Raw genomic sequence first — 16,985 nt, 5'->3', positions numbered from 1 at the left:
GCACTGGAGATATAACGAGTAAGACATATGAGTGGTTTGGGGAGGGACTCAATGAGGACAGAGTGAAAGATGACTCTTTGGCCTCACTCATGGTGTCACATTACCTGAGAAAGGGAATTCAAGAGAAGAAAATATTTGAAGAGATGAGAACGATGAATCTAGAAGTCAGATGACAGATCTGAGATGTCAGCACAACATGCAACGGGTTTTGTCCATTGAGCAGGAAGGAGATACGGCATGAGGTCTGCAGACAGGAGATGAGGCAGGAGATCTCCAGTAGAGAGTGTTAGGCATCAAGGAAATAGCACTGACTGGGAGTGACTGTTCAATTGGATTGGCATGGAGAAAGGAAAGGGGCTAAGAACTGAGCTTTAAAGTCTGTTTATAGAACTTAGAGAATGAAGGGTGGTTACTTAAGTAAGAAAGAAGAAGGTAAGGGAATTGAGTTTAAGGAATTTTTTTCTCTCTCTAGAAGGAGGGTTGGCTTGGCTTGTCTACCGCTACAGAGCAGTGGGAAAGAGTAAGACAGAGAACATTACTATTGAGGCAGTGGTTGTAAACAGCCTTCAAGAAGGAACAGTGATTTGGTGGAAAGACAGACCTTAAAGGGTAAGAGAACAATCAAATACAGAAATACTGGACTGATTAAATTATCATACCGCCTGGCCATGGGCTAGGCAAATGTAAAAAGAAACGAAGTGCATCTCTAGGTTCTGATAGGAAAGACCTGCAAGATACTGTATGTGGGAAAAAAAAAAAAAAAACAACAAAACAACAAAAAGCAAAGTACAGGAAAGAAAATATAATGTGGAGCCTTTAGGGTAAAAAATAAATAAATAAAGGACATTCACATCTTTTTCCCCCCAAAGTTCTCAAAGATACTATCAAGACCACTTCTGGAGAAGGAGTAGTTGGAAGATGGGTTTTCTCCTTGCATCCTGTCTGTTTTTATACTTCCTAAAACATTTTCTCCCCTTATACGGGTATTTTATTTATTCCCTTAACAGGGACAGCAGTGAATTGGTTAGGGAAATCCTATATTAAGAAAACACCTATTAAGAAATGCTGAACGTTAAAAAAAAAAAAATGCTCTAAGTTCTTTTAAACAAAGAGCGAAGAATCCATGGGTGCAGAGAAGACCGAATCTTCGAGAAGTTTATTGGAGAGGAAGTTGGGCGAAGGATTTGGGGAGAGGTGACTGAAGAAGACTAGAGTGTGTGTGGAGCCAGAGGGCAAGGCTCGGATGCAGAGGAAAAGTCTGAAGATGCAAGACCGAAAGGGAATAATGAATGAGTGTGGGTCCCGGTGGAGGCAGGAGAGGGCTTGGAATCAGAGCCGGCCTGACACAGAAGAGGAACAGCTCCTCAGGGAACAGAGAAAAGGGAAGGAAATGTGCGTGAAAGAGCAGAGGAATTTTAGAGTGTAAGGGAGTGAGCTCACAGGGGACGGCCTCCATTTCTTCAGCTAGAAAGAAGGGCGGGGGAGCAGGAGGACGCCCTATTGAACTAGAATGGCGCCCGGCACATGGTAAGCGCATTTAGGAATTGGCTCTTTGGTCATTCGCTACAACAGTAAAACAACAATCACCACAATAACAGTAATGAGGTTTTTGACGGGAGATCAGAAAAGCCAAGGTGCTGATTGGTACAAGGGTTATTATAAGATTCCAAGCAGTGCAAATATAATTGGAATGGTTCACCATGGTTGGCCATGGCTGACCATTTAAAGCTATTTTCTGACATGTTATTAAAAAAAAGTGCTTCTCAGTGACAGCAAGGATAAACAACTCTAACAGAAACTTCTATCATATTTCAGCATCTAATTAAATATTCTGGCACGTGACTCTGTCTCCACAGCACTGGCTGTGCAAGGGGCCAGGGGCAGGTCCTGAGATGGCCAGGAGCTGCCCTTCTAGGGGAGTGAGCACAGCAATAGCTTCCATCGTCTGTCTTCCACATGTGAATTTTGACCGTGTGGGTTCCTTGGTAATTCGTCTCTAGTATATGCCAATTCAAGTTGGTTTTGCTCCTGAAATGGCAGCAATGGTCGTTCTACCATATTTAATGCGAGACAGAATATTCTATGTTTCGAAAGGCATTTGCTGTGCTCCTTTATTAATTTTGTGTAGCTATCTAATTCTATAAAATAGATTTTAATTTGATATATAGTTAAGCTCATAACATGAGAATTGAGTTATATTCCCATTAATTAGTGGCAATAATCAGTCTTTCACATGGGAGTCATGTGAAGAAAGGCAAACCGAGTAAATAGCCCTTGTATTTCATCCTTCGGGGACTACATTAGTTCCTTCAAGTGACTAGCTGTGATGGCAATTCTTAAAGACATGGAACTTGCAATGCCTGTTCCTTGCATGAGGAAGTTCACGGGGGCTTTGAAAGGCCACTTCTCACCAGCTCTGACCAAAAATAAGTAAATAAAATGACTGCAGACAATTGTCAAGTCATGCTGCCTTTTTTTTCCCCAGAGACTCTCGGAAATTTCAGTCTTCCTCAGAACCACAGCACACTCTTTTTAACAACCCTCACTGTAGAAAAGGTCATTTTAATATCTAACCAGAGTTTCAATTGCTATAATAAAAGGCCATGTCTTCCTTTTCAGTCCTTGTGAGCGTTGGTTCCTCGCGTCATCCTAAAGGAAGGGTCATTGAGTGCCTACTGTGGGGCTCTTCTCCTCTTGTGACAACCCTCTGTGCATTAAAGATCACCTCCGGTCACTTTACTTCTCTCTCTCTTCTCCAAGCCAAATGAACCCATAAACATATCCTCTCCAGGGCCCTAATTTCCAGCTATCTGTTAATCTTTGCAGCCTTTCTCTGCAGATATTCCACACTCCTTCCAGCAACGAATGTGCTCCTCAGTAGTTCCTGACTAATTTGGAATACCAGAGATTTCTCAGTCAGTTCTCAGTTTTGTTTTGTTTTCTCTAAGGTGTAGATTTTACGCAACAATTTATTAGTTTCAGAGGCAGAATTAGTGATTCGTCAGTTGCATATAACACCCAGTGCTCATTCCACCAAGTACCCTCCTTAATGCCCCCACCCACCTCCCCTCCAGCGACCCTCAGTTTGTTTCCTAGAGTTCTGCCTCTTATGGTTTGCCTCCCTCTCTATTTTCATCTTATTTTATTTTTCCTTCCCTTCCCCTACACAACCATGTTTTTGTACCACATGTTGGGTCCTTCTGTGCTTTGCCTAAAGCTTTTGTGATTCTTGGATCAAGGAAAATGGGGGTGAAAACACAGGAAAGACATCAATAACACATTGATATGTAAAGCTTCATTCATGAAACAAAGTCAGAGAAATGTATCCTGTGCCCACAGAAAGCGGAATAGTATTACCAGTCACGGGGTCTCAGTGCTTCTGTTCAAAATCACTTTGAGCAAACAGACCAGCAACACATGTGTATGTGAGCAAGCAGATAGGTATAAACACGTATGTGTTAAATATAAAGGGAGTCCCTGTGGCAAGAGTTCTGTAATCAACCTTAGACTGATTTCTTTAATACTTCTCTTCCCACAGTGGAAGACCAGGCAAACAGTCAATAAATAGTTGCAGTGATTTGAAAATTTCTGTGGGAAATTGCAATCACTGCCTTTGAAGTGTTTAAAGCAGTTAAGGAGAATACGTTGGCATTCAGATAAACAATAAAAAGGATGATCCAACGTGAGTTGTAGGAACCCTGAAGTGATGTTGGAGTTTAGAAGAACATGGTTGGCAGGGTTGGCTGGATTGGCCAGGCCAGGGTCGCTTACTTGGAGGAGGTGGACCTTGAGCTGGCACCTGATGGATGAGTGGTACCTAGATGAGCAGTGAAGTGGGGCAATACTTTACAATGACCTGCCATTCACTAGTAGACATCCATGTGGCAGGTAAATTACAGTTGAGTTTGGGGTGTACGGCAGTACAGCAAAGGGCAGCAGGAGCACTGACACGGCGTGGAGAAAAGGGTCAGTGCCTGGGTAGTGCCAGTGCCAAGTGGTCACGTGGTTAGAAAGACTCCCCTGGGAAGGAGCAATGGCAGCCTCCAGTGTTTGGATAAGAATTGAGTGTGTGCCTGTGTGCACACGTGCACGCATACACCCCACTTCCTCCCTTGTCCTTGAAGTTGTAGTGGAAAATGTGGAACTAAATCTCAGATTCTCCTGGAGCCTGTCCTGAACACAAGAAAAGTGAATGGATTACATTTTCAGCACACCTTATAGGGGAAACCACTCTCCTTTCCTGGAGGATGGATTAGAAAAGACAGAGGCAGAGGAAAAAAGACAAAAGAATAAGGTGAAGTAAAAACAGAGAGAAAAGAAGAGAAAGAAGAAAGAAGTGCTGTGGGCCACTTTGGAAGGGTTTGAGCATGGATAAGGAGTCTGATTACATTTCTCCATACACACACGTGTGGCTTCGAGTAACTTGTGTCTGTCCCTGTCAATCTCATCATTACTGTTGGACAAGAAACAAGAATACGTTAATTCATCCGTGCATCCTCATTTCCACGGCATGGTTGACCCTTCACAAATGTTTGTTGAATAAATGAAATTATTAGATTCTGGAGTTTTTAATTCCCAAGACAGATTGTTCTTGTAAAGTAAATACCACGTTGCTTATCTTCCTGTAGGAGTCGATTGCCTCTGGCTTTTAGATTAGACTGTCCCACCAAGTGCCAGGCTAAGCTTTATAAGGACACAGTGCCCTCCATATGGTCTCTCTCCCTTGTCTCCCGACCCCCATCCTCAAAGTCCCCATACTTTTTTTTTTTTTAATTCTGTAATTCAGTATTTCATTCTCTTAAGTCAAAGAGATTCTGGAAATATTCTTGGGAAACACATTGAACCATATCAAACATTTAAATCTCAGTCTGAAGGCGCAGGGTTTGTGTCTGAGAAGGAGAATTCTGGTTGTCTGGGCAGCAAGGAGGTGGAAACAAAGAACAAGACAGGAATACAAAGGAACAAACACAACTTGTTCCCATTACTCGGTTTCGTCTCTGGATATTCCCGGTCTAGGGATGTCCATTTCCAGCAGAAGTCTTTCGCCCTGGTCATCCTCCTGGCTTCTGCTCCTGTTTTAGCACCTGGGACGCTAAAGGGGTCACTGTGTCTGCTTTGCCATCTCAGCAGCTGTATTCAGTACACGGCCAGGCTGTTGCTCTGTCTGCACTCAGACGCTAAGCAGGTGTGTTTTCCCCAGAGACGCCTTTTAAGCTGATAGTGTCATCAGTCAGTAGTGGCAAGCAGGGGGCAGGCTGATTGGTTTCAAGCCAGAGTTCTCTCACTACTCCTGGTCCCCGGCTGTGTTCTGTGTCCTCTCTCTGCTCTGTGTATAGTTACATCCTCCAAGGAGCTTAACCGAGTAGAGGGAGGGTGGGAGCCTAAGTGGGAGCATAGCTGCTCTTCCCTTTCTCTGTGACACAGGCAGACCCTGGAACCTTGGGATCGGCTCCAGTTAACAAATGCCTGGCTCTGGGCGGTCAGAGCAGACCACCATTCTGAAGCCTCCATCCCCTTCCCTCTCCACTGGGACCACCAAGACATTGGAACTAAAACCCGAGTTACACCCCGTTTCTCAACACCCCCTGAGCTGTTTTGGTCATTGACAGTGTCTTATAATCCTCTAACCTTTCAGATACCTTTCTTTTGTATGGTTACGCGCCCTTGCGAATTATTTGTATGTGTTTGCTGCCCTATTGCTGAACTGGTTCTGCTTGATTTCCCCGTTCACTCTTTAATTTGGTAGTGCCTTATTTTACAGTCCACTAACTTTGTCGAAAATAAATTCCTTTTACCTGTGTGGCTAGTAGCCCTCAGTTGATAACATAAGTACCATATTAGGCTGCAGTGAAGGCATAGTAAGCACCATGCAATTACAGGGTGAATATACGAGAGCTCTATTTTAGCCTCTAAACCCAATACAGGGTGACAGAGTAATTACTTTGGGACCTATTAAGTGTACTCACCCCATAATCTGTAGGGAGATGAATTACATAGCACTTGCCACCTTCTCCTTCCACATACTTTCCAAGATGAAGCCTCTCTCAGGGTTGTGTGGTCTCGGATAAATCTCATTCTGAACCTCAGTAGCCATGATGAATGTCATCAGGAATGAACCACACCCAAAGGACAACTAGCAAACGAGTTGGAAACCAGCTACAGCCGACCTTGGGGGATGGGGAGACACCCACATTCTCAATTCAAACTAACGCTTTTATTTTTGCTTTGCCTCTGCATTCAATAGGATGGAGTAGGAGAGGTATGGGAGAAACAGCATGTGCCCTTTTAGACACCAGTCCTCACAAAAACGTATCAAGTCTAGCATTTCATGGTGCTAGAAAACATTGACCATGGACATCGGAGCACCTAGGACCCAAGACCTCCATATCTCACGACAGAAATTCTCTCATAATGATTGTAAATACCCTAACCTGATGTTGTCGATGTTCTCTGAAACTGAATGGTGCCAAAGCTAAAAAATTCCTATTCGTGAGCTCTGGTCTTCTCTCTCTCGACTCCTATACTGCGTATGAGCTTCTCACCCCAGCCCACCCCCTGTGAATGCATGCGCCCATCATACAGAAGCAGAGCGGTTCGCCCGTGTTTTGTCATCCTATGTGGATCTCATGTCCCCCCTCAAATAAGAATAAGATGCCAAAAAATACTGTGCGGGTGAATATGACTTCCTAAATCAAGTAAATTAAGGAGTTGTCTGTTTTTCCTTGAAAAATATTACTTTCTTTGCAAAATTGATTCTCTTTAAGATTTTATGATGTGCTAACCTTAATGCAGTCAAGATATTTGACTGGTGTCCCTCTGATTTATACAGGATATTTGAGAAACGTGATTACGTGTGAGAGTAGAACTTACGGCTAGCTGCATTTGTCATTTTCTCTGAGCGGTAGCTCCAAAAAATCCAGTAGCATTTCATTTGGTATCCCAGGGTGGCTCTTCGGCTCTGTGCCCATGTTGGCCATTTAGGATTTTTCTTGTGTCTTTCAGGCATTGAGAACGCCAGCGACATTGCTCTGTACTCGGGCTTGGGCGCTGCCGTGGTGGCCGTTGCAGTCCTGGTCATCGGCGTCACCCTTTATAGACGGAGCCAGAGTGACTATGGCGTGGACGTCATTGACTCTTCTGCATTGACAGGTGGCTTCCAGACCTTCAACTTCAAAACGGTCCGTCAAGGTCAGCGGCGTAGGTCCCCCCAACATCTCGTCCTCAGGACCATAGAGACTACGCTCACACAGGACCCCCAGTGCTCTCCGGCCCTGTGTGAAGGTAGCTCTTGGCACTGGGAGCCGCTGCCTAACTGTCTTCACGTGTTAGGAAACCAGGCTGGGTGGGGTCGTCTGCCTCAGGCCTTGGCTACGAGGATGAGTGGATCTCAGTTTACCGTTAGCAGCGTTCTCAGTGAGGCACTTCCATCTTTGATATCTCGCACACTTAGCAAGTTCTTTTGTCTGAGGTTATCCGACTTTCTATTTTAACAAGCCCGCTCTGAGGATATTAACTAAAATACTGATTATTCAAACCCGAGCACCAACTACTTTACCATAACCCCCCCCCTACATATGAATTAGACTATTTAAGGTTATTGGTGTTACTTCTATTTTGTAGAAGTGAAAAGGACGTCAGAGAATCTGTGAGGGGTCAGGTAGCCAACAGGAGGAGAAAAAATGAAGTTCCCAGCTTAAAGGACTCTCACCTGTTGCCCAGTCAAGGCAAACTTGTTGGAGGGAGAAGGAAATCGATCATGTCAAACTATAGCAATGCTCATTTTCGAAACAGAGTCATTTAATTCTCTTATGTGAACCAAATCTATTTCTGATTGCAAGATGGAGATGAGCTATATTATGGGTTTTGGTTTCGAAAAAATGAAACTCTCCCTTCAGAGGGTGAAGTTTTCCACCTTGACCCTGGCTGCCCATATTGTCACCTTTATTTCTATTTATTGTGCATGACTAGCGCTGATAGCCCTGGACCAGAGAAGTCTCACTGCCTGGCAGTGATTGGGTAGCGACCAGGTTCCGAAGTGGAACCCGAACATGCTAGAAACTGAGAGATGGCCGGCAGAGACAAAATGCGTTCCTGCCTGCTGCACACTTCTGGGCACCAGAGTTTTAGGTCTCAGCCTGCTTGGCCTCAGAAAGGGACACATCCCCTTGACTGGGGTACATGGCTTAGTACGTATGTTTTAATCAGAAATACACCGAATGAAGAACTGATTTTTAGACTACGTAAGAAACTGGATGGAAATCTTTCCATCAAATAATAAGACCCCGGGGTCTCAGACCATAACATTTTAAAATAGAAGAAATAGAGTCATTTGAGAGACAGAGGCTTTGAAGTCAGATAGATGGAATCCAAAATTGCTCTATGACCCAGTTAATCGATTATGCTCTGGGTCTCAATTTTTATAGCTATAAAATGGGGATCTTCCTATCCACTCAGAGGATCCACATGAGGATTAAATGACCTGAAATAACAAGGATTATAAGTCCTTGGCATATGGAAGGTGCTCAATAAATGTAACGAGTAGGAGTCTGAATGCTATTGGTTTCCTCTGACTTTGGCACAGGAGGCCATTGTGCTCCCTGGAGCGGCAGGCAGCAGGTGAGGGGGTGGTTCCCTCGCCTAAGCATTTGGAGAATGCTGACTTGCATAAGCTGGACCACGTCTCCTTCATGTGGACCTCCTTAGAACTTATATTGTGTTGTGAATCTCCAAAGGGTAGCTAGCCCTTCCAAACTTACTTTACCATTTTGTTTTTATTTTTAACCAAGAATATCCCAAAGCTAGTGATTAAAGCAAAAATCCTTTATTAAGATTCTACTCTACCCTATATTCATTGCAATGATACACCTCCCATTGACCTTCATATGATTTTCACCTCCATTGTCTTGAGAGACATCCCTTCTTGAGCCAACAGAACTGCAAGGTAAAGGGTGATGAGACTTTTTTTTTTTTTAAAGATTTTATTTATTTATTTGACAGAGATAGAGACAGCTAGCGAGAGAGGGAACACAAGCAGGGGGAGTAGGAGAGGAAGAAGCAGGCTCATAGTGGAGGAGCCTGATGTGGGGCTCGATCCCACAACGCCGGGATCACGCCCTCAGCCGAAGGCAGACGCTTAACCGCTGTGCCACCCAGGCGCCCCGGTGATGAGACTTTTAAACAGAATGCCATACTTCGAATTCACCAGAAGTTTTAAAAGGCTTTCCAAAGGGAGCTGTGGAGTAACCAGCCAACGTTCTTCAACCGTGGACTCTTGTCAAATGTACCTACTTTTAGAATCAGGCATTTTCTCCTTAAGTTAGACTTCAGTGTAATTCTAGGAAATCTTTTTGCTGCTTGGCTTCACATAAGCTAGGAGGGTCTTTGAAAAGTGGCCAAAAATTAAGCTCCAGAAGGTGAGGGCTTGAGATGAAATAGCCATGAGACTCAGGGATGCGATTTTTCAGGTCTCGGTGGAAGGGCCTGTTCCACATTCTTTTCAGATGTGACATGGTTCTTAAGTCCCACTTCTTGCCCGGGAAGACCATAAACAAGAACCAGGCTGAGACCTGTAGAATTCAATGCAGTTCCATTAAAAAGCACAGCTCCTTGATTGTGTCTTGGCACTAGAGCCTCAAGCATGAAAAAAAAATGCATCATCAAGGAGCCTTTAGATCTATAAAGCCATTTCATCTCATTTTGAACCTCCTCCTCTATGATTTTGGATTCTTAGAGCATCAGACCAAGAGGTGGGGAAAGTCAGGGTTATAGATTTCCTGCTGGCATTGCTACAAATTATGACTTGGAAGAACAATAGAGGCTAATACGATACGGCCTAGAATTGCAACATTTTCAAAAATATCATACTTTAAACATTTTGTCAGGCCTCAAAGGAAAATTGTTTAATATGGTTTGGGTTTCAATTTGAGAAGTCACATTGATGGACTGATATGGGTGGGAGGTTTGGGACTGAGGGTTATTTCGTTATTTACTAATAAATGAGATTACTTCATCACCAGAAAATAGCACGGCATTTCTTTTTTAATATTTGGCCTAGAAAAAAATCAGTGAGCCCCAACAGATGAAAGTCCAATTTCTCGTGTTTTCATAAAGATTTTTGTTTTCAGTTGTTTTGAGATAGAAAGGAAGCCATTCTAAGCTGCTTCCCTACGTAGAATCTGGAGTCTCACTCTCCCGGTGGGGGGCCTCTTTTCCCTCTCAGAGTGACATATGTGCTATTAGAACAGACTGACTCCTCAGACATGGAGTGATCCGTAGGCTCCCCTGACCCTTCTGCTCCGAGGACACAGCGTTTCCTCCCCCAGCTCCAGAAACCGCCCAGAATTCCACGTGAGATATGCTGACCCCAACACCACTCTACTTATAAACAGCCCTACCTAGCTATGTCACCTCTTACCATTTAAAATGAACAGATGTTATTTTTCCTCCAAACTGGATTGCAAAACATCTTTCTTCCTTTTTTTTTTCTTAAAGCTTCTCTTCGCCAGTTAAAATAATCACATCAACAATAATACCTGAGTTCGTTGCCTGACAGAGTGCCAGAAATACTTGTTTTTGAAAAGATGGCATCCAAGGAGCTCTGGAAAATGAGTGATTTGGGTTCAGCGGCACTGAGAGAATCTGCTGGGAAAGCCAGAGCTCCCGATTCGAAGGTTCTGGTCACTCCTGACCGGCCCGTGAGAGCTGCCGCAGACACTCGGGGTGGGCCTGAAGGGCAGCTGGCAGGCGCACGGGTGGTTATGCGGTTAGGAGAGGCAGACGCAAGGGGGTAAGTGTGATGCCTTTTTGTTTCTGAGTGACAGATCCATTTTCTTTGACCAGGTAACTCCCTGCTCCTGAATTCCTCCATGCAACCAGACCTCACGGTCAGCCGAACATACAGCGGGCCCATCTGCCTCCAGGACCCTCTGGACAAGGAACTCATGACAGAGTCCTCACTCTTCAACCCTTTGTCCGACATCAAAGTCAAAGTCCAGAGCTCATTCATGGTGTCCCTGGGCGTGTCTGAGAGAGCTGAGTACCACGGCAAGAATCATTCCGGGACTTTTCCCCACGGAAACAACCGCAGCTTTAGTACAATACATCCCAGAAATAAAACACCCTACATCCAGAATCTCTCATCACTCCCCACAAGGACAGAACTGAGGACCACTGGGGTCTTTGGCCACTTAGGAGGACGCTTGGTCATGCCAAATACAGGTGGGTGGTAAGTGTGCGTTTGTGTGTTTCCGGGTGTTCTTTTAAGTGGTTTATGTTGACACAATAATGTCCCATAAGATTCATTTTGGAGATGCCTGCCATCCTGTGTCAGAGCCACAAACTGTGGTTGGATAAGCCGCCTCGATTTGCACAGCAAACCAGAATCAACACCAAGGTTAGACTTTGCAGCCCTCACCTTAGCAAGGATCAGCCGTGCCATTTGATGCCCTGTTAGAGCTGACAGCTATATTTGCTCAGAAGGTTTGGGTGGTCCCCAGCGTTTAAGCCCCCTTGAAATATATTTCCTAGAACATGATCAGAAGGAACTGAAAATATTCCTTGCCGGGAATGAGAAATACCATGTTTTATAGCCAAACAAGGTTTATACACTAGTAGATAATTTAGCAGAAGGACATCCAGAGTCGAACTTCCTCCATAACTGACCTAATAAACACTGTCAGTGTCCATAGACCTTGCTATAATGTTACTTTATGACAAGTAATACCAACGGTTCATTACAGAGTCACTCTTGAATGCAAACTTCAGGTCCAGGGCTATATCATGCACATAATTAGTTCTCAAGAATTTTTTCCTCCTTTTGGTTCGAAGGAGGATTTTCTTAATGTTTTGACAAGGATATTCTAGGTGTATAGACCAAATCACTTTTAAAAACGACATCCGATCTATGGATTGGTCTTCAGAGATGCCATCTAAGACCTAACTGAGTGGCCGAAGAGGGCATTCTGTCCTCTGATTTCTTTTTTTTTTTTTTTAAGATTTTATTTATTTATTCGACAGAGATAGAGATAGCCAGCAAGAGAGGGAACACAAGCAGGGGAAGTGGGAGAGGAAGAAGCAGGCTCATAGCAGAGGAGCCCGATGTGGGGCTCGATCCCATAACACCGGGATCACACCCTGACCCGAAGGCAGACGCTCAACCGCTCTGCCACCCAGGCGCCCCTCTCCTCTGATTTCTAAGCAACGAGAATTAGGTAGTGCTCTGAATCATCGCTGGTTGGCCCTGAGAGGAAAGGGTGCACCGTCTGTGTGTGACAAACAATGAGGCAGCGTTGAATCAGGACCATTGGGACCTCAGCTGCCTTCTCTCTGAGGTATAGCTCAGAACCCTCTCCAATTCAATCGCTTTATCCTCGAAAGTAAAATCTGTGATAGGACTAGTCTGAAGCTCCCATTCCAGCTAGCTGACCCTACGGTAGCTTCGTGACTCGACACTGCACTTGGGTTCAAGTTGAGAAATGTTGTCTTGTTCTCCTACATCAGTTGCTTCCTTAAAAGTCGCCTTCAAATGCAGCCCTCCTCATGATTTTGTTTTCTGAACTTTCAATTCTTGAAATCTTCCTTGGTCTGTGTTTCGGAACATGGTAAGAATCTTTGTTTAAACATGCGTGAATGTCAACGTGTGACATAATCCTCCCTGGTCATAACTGGCAGTCAGGAGACTCAACGCGAATGAGTCAGTCAGCCATGCTTACCAAGTCCCCTTTTTGTAAGAATCTATCAGCTGGAGGTGTGGGCTCTGGAAAAAGAAAATGATGCAAACCCCTCCTAAGAACAGGATATATTCATCAGAATCCTGGAAAGTTGCATTTTGTCTTCCTTTCCCTTCCTAACCCAGCGTGTGGCACTTAAGAGGCTCTCAGTGGTTATTGGTTGAATAAATTGGCCCACACTCCTCCTCTCTTTTAGCATCTTTATGTGTGTTTGCATACATGTGACAGGCATGCCAAGATCAACCCATTCATTGGCTCGTTTAACGTTCATCAAAGAAAGTGAGTTGAAATCATGAAACAGATTTCTCTTTTTCTTCCCTTCTGACTTGAGAAGCACTTGTGTTGCAAACGCAAAGTTCTGATGCCGTTGTCTGATTCCCAAACACTTCCTCTGTGAAACAGCATTTTCAAAGCTTCTAATAAGAAGCCCTGGACAAGATTGAAGCTGTTCACTGGGAATGAGTTTGAGGAAAAATAAGTGTGGGGAATTGAAACATATGCTATGTTATTTGCAGAACATAAATGCAAAATATGCCCAGGGGGCTAAAGTGTAAAGAAGCAAGGCACGGCAATTAAATTGTTCTAATGCCATCCATCCCGAATTATTGTATGGTGCCTGGCAATGATTTTTCAAAAAGGTTGGGATGGTCCCCACGCTGTAGAAGTCATTTATTATGCACAATGTGAAGCAAGAAACTCAGACAGGTGGTTCTGTTGTCATATCAAATAAAAGGCTGTCAGGGTTGCAGGTGGAGTTTGGGGGAGAGTATGTTTCTTTAATCAGAGATAACTGGTGAGTGACATATTGAAAACGGATACTTCTTTAGGGGACCATAAGCATGAAGATTCCCCACTAAGCCCTTCCTTCTTCATAAGCTGTAACTTGCCACCCACCATGACCCCGCCTCTGTGTTTGTGTCCCATCTCTGTTTACAATTTGCACGTTTAAGTGGGAGGAGGGAAGTATGTTTGAAAGAGAAGCATAAAATTTCTGATTGAAGGAAAGATGAAATCGTTTAAAGCTCTAATGATCTTGTAGATTCGGGTCGTATTTAGAAGTATTAAGAAATAATGTTTCAGTCTGAACACAGGGAATTAAGCTGACTTGAAAGGAATGAGAGATGATCCATTCTACAAACAGCCCTATCTCAAAAGTCCACACACATATTTATTCTGATTCGATCTGGGAGTTGACCGTCAGACACTGATGGTCTAGAGAAGAGACCACGTCTTAGAGTCTGGCTTGTTCTTTTTTTTTTTTAAGCAATTTTGAATCCTAGTCCTTCATCTATTTAGGATTTGGTTTTTGTTTTTGAGTGGCCTACTGTGTGCCAGGCATTGTGCAACATGTTATTGATGTAATAAGCCACCCTTGTTTTTTTTTTTTTTATTTTAAACACACTGTAGGATTTATTTGCAAGTTTACAAAAGGCACACTAATCAATGTGTCGGAAAGTAAAAAGTGATCATTTGGGTTGGCAATCGAAGAACTGACTATAAAAGTCACCAGGAAACTCTGTGGCAGTGGCAATGTTCTGTATCTTGTCTATGGTGGTAATTACATGAGAGTATAAATGAGAAACTCATCAATTCGTACTCTTAAAATGGGTGCAAATTATTGCCTGTGAATTGTACCTTCGAAAAGGAAAAAAAAATAGGAAAAATGGGAGCACGATAAAGTTATTCTATCGGGTTAATTGCCTAAGATAGCATCATTGCTTGATGATGCCGCCTTTGCTTCTGCACCTAAAGAATAAGGACTGAAGATCTCCTTGTCATAAGGGCCTAGTCTAAAAGAGAGGCAACAGAGAAAAAGCACTGGGTCAAGCGGAAAGAGAATACAGAATGTCCAGGGTGTGCGTTCAGCTTGACATCCACACACACTGAATATCCTGTGCGTCACAACTTCCGCTCAACAGGGGGGAAGGATATACTAGAGTCCACTTCATTTGGCAACTACATTTGAAAAAGAACAGGAAATGAAAGGAGGAGACTGATCAGAGCCCCTAAGTATGGCAATTACAGTTCCATTGACATTAAAGTCCAGAATATAAATGGATACTCTTGCTGGAAAGCTGTAAGCAAGATTTAAATGTGCCTCATTCTTCGTGCTGGCGAAAGATACTGATGATAACTAGCATGTTACTGAATAATGCTCAGAAATGTGCATCACGAATAACTTGTTTTGCAATGAGTCTTGCATTCCTTGATTCCGTAGCAGCTAACAGGCACATAGAAGGAGATCAGTAAAGCCTGCCATCTCTAGATGTAAATTACCATCAGCAACCCGAAAAGCTTTCTGTGCAATTACATTAGCTCTAATGAAAGGGGGAAAGGTGGGAACTGCATTATTCAAAGAATAGGAGGATGCCCCGAGATTTTATTTTGCAAAGGCCTTACTGTGTCTCTATTTCATCTCTTTTTATAAACAAGAAGCTACGTTAAAGAGAATCTCTGCCCTCTCTAGATTCCTCTCTCTTGGCCAAAGTGAAATATTTACTTCACAGGAGACGAGGAGAGAGAGGACGTTGCAAACACAGAGTGATGTGCCTTCCTGGCCTTCCCTCCCTGCATTACAGGATTTTGCTGAAGTTAGGCTACTGATTTTTTTCTGATTTGACACCAACATGAATATAGTTACGCCGCCTTTAACTTTCATCTTTTTTAGCTTTGGACCAAATATAGGACCAAATACCAGCTATACAACAACCTACAATGTCCCTAAATTTATCCATGCTTTTTTTCCCCTCCAGTTTTCTTGACAAAATACAGTACTCCGTTGATCACCTGTTTAAACTTACTCTGGGATGCATAATTTATATGAAAATTTCACACCAGGCCTGAGCAAAGCATTAGAGGGCTCGCCCCCCATCTCAGCTGCCTTTTCAGGAAATGACTGGAGAGGGATGAGATACAATACATATTGAAATTTTGCAGCAAATTAACCGATACTCTGATAAACTCTTATATTCTCAGACATGTCTGATACTGCCTGGTCTCGGGACACCCAATCCTTGAAGAGAATTAAAAAATGCTGCGAAGACTCTAAATAAAAAGCGAATTTGAGTACACACTCAGATAACATGCTCCTCTTTCTGTCACTGTTGGGAAACAATGTTTTCTCCATTAGTATCTTGGACTTGATAAACTTTGCGAAGATCAGGATTTCATAAATTGCTGTGAGGGGGGTGTGTGTGTGTGTGTGCGTGTGTGCACGCGCACGCATCTGTAAGGGGCTAGGCTAAGGGGTTTCACGCTCATTGGAAAATCGACAAATAACCTCTTGCCTTTCTCTCTTTTAGGGGTGAGTTTGCTCATACCGCATGGCGCCATCCCAGAAGAGAATTCTTGGGAGATCTATATGTCCATCAACCAAGGTGAACCCAGGTGAGTGACAGAGAAGGGTGGCCTATTGATGACATCTTAAATGTGGAAGGGAACTACTGCAGAAAATCTGAGTTTTAAAGATAATTTGGCGTGGAGGTGTACAACTCAGATCTGTGAGTTACTTGACTATAGAGAAGGAGAAACCAGTTGCAAAACTCTTGGCTAAAATGAAAACACACAGAGCTAGCTCCACAGTTTTGGGTGACTAATCTAGGTTATTGACCTCTTGACCGCAGACACCAAATATAAAACTGACTCGGTAAGCAAGTCCTTAGCAGGGCCCTCTGTCAATACTGACTGCCTCACATAGTCTCCCTCTCCAAAGAAAAAAGAAATCATCCCAGGAGGTGCTCTTCGGTGCCAGGCATTATGCAAATGTGGAAAATGGCCAACCTGTGACCTTTTCCGGTCAGCACAAGAACTGCTCTAGGCTGAGAGAGGATTTCTCAGGTAATCTTCCTCCATGTAAAAATACCGTCTAGGCTGCACTGGCTTTCAGGTCTGACACATTTCAGTAGCATTAAATTCAATTACATGAGCAAATACAAATCTTGTCGCAGAGTCTTTAATGAAAGTAGTTGGTTATTTTCTTAGCACAAGAATAATATTTGTGGAAATGTTGCTTTCCTCCACACAAGATAAACCCAGCTCCTCTTTAGAAAGCAATTTCTCTCATGAAGTGGATGTATACCTCTGGCATTTTCAGTCTTAACATCTTGGTTATTTTAGGCCCGATTTTTCATGTGAGAACACATGAAGGAAAAACACTGGAAGGAAAAAAAAGCCAGAGAAACAGATGGTTTGAACAGATTCTGATAGCTATCTCCATGAAAGGATTTGCTGGTGCCCAGTGGTTTTAACTTTCTGCTC

At 43.5% G+C, this 16,985-nt stretch overlaps 1 protein-coding gene across 12 annotated transcripts in view; it reads left to right on the top strand.

Annotated features, from left to right (window-relative positions):
* The window catches only part of UNC5D (unc-5 netrin receptor D), a 567,635-nt gene that overhangs the window by 488,524 nt on the left and 62,126 nt on the right, over positions 1-16,985 (top strand). For 3 of the 12 annotated variants that reach the window (XM_034647534.1, XM_034647529.1, XM_034647526.1), the window contains 4 exons: positions 6,245-6,259; positions 7,003-7,281; positions 10,840-11,217; positions 16,031-16,115. In XM_034647534.1, the coding sequence (XP_034503425.1) occupies positions 6,245-6,259; positions 7,003-7,281; positions 10,840-11,217; positions 16,031-16,115 (757 nt within the window). The remainder of the gene's footprint in view (positions 1-6,244; positions 6,260-7,002; positions 7,282-10,839; positions 11,218-16,030; positions 16,116-16,985) is intronic. The other 9 variants (XM_034647536.1, XM_034647535.1, XM_034647531.1 and 6 more) reach the window with 5 other exon arrangements.

Source organism: Ailuropoda melanoleuca, chromosome 18 (assembly GCF_002007445.2).
Source record: "Ailuropoda melanoleuca isolate Jingjing chromosome 18, ASM200744v2, whole genome shotgun sequence".
In the NCBI taxonomy this organism is placed as follows: domain Eukaryota; kingdom Metazoa; phylum Chordata; class Mammalia; order Carnivora; family Ursidae; genus Ailuropoda; species Ailuropoda melanoleuca.
The sequence above is the reverse complement of the archived record's forward strand: the minus strand, read 5'-3'. Positions and strand labels throughout refer to the sequence as shown.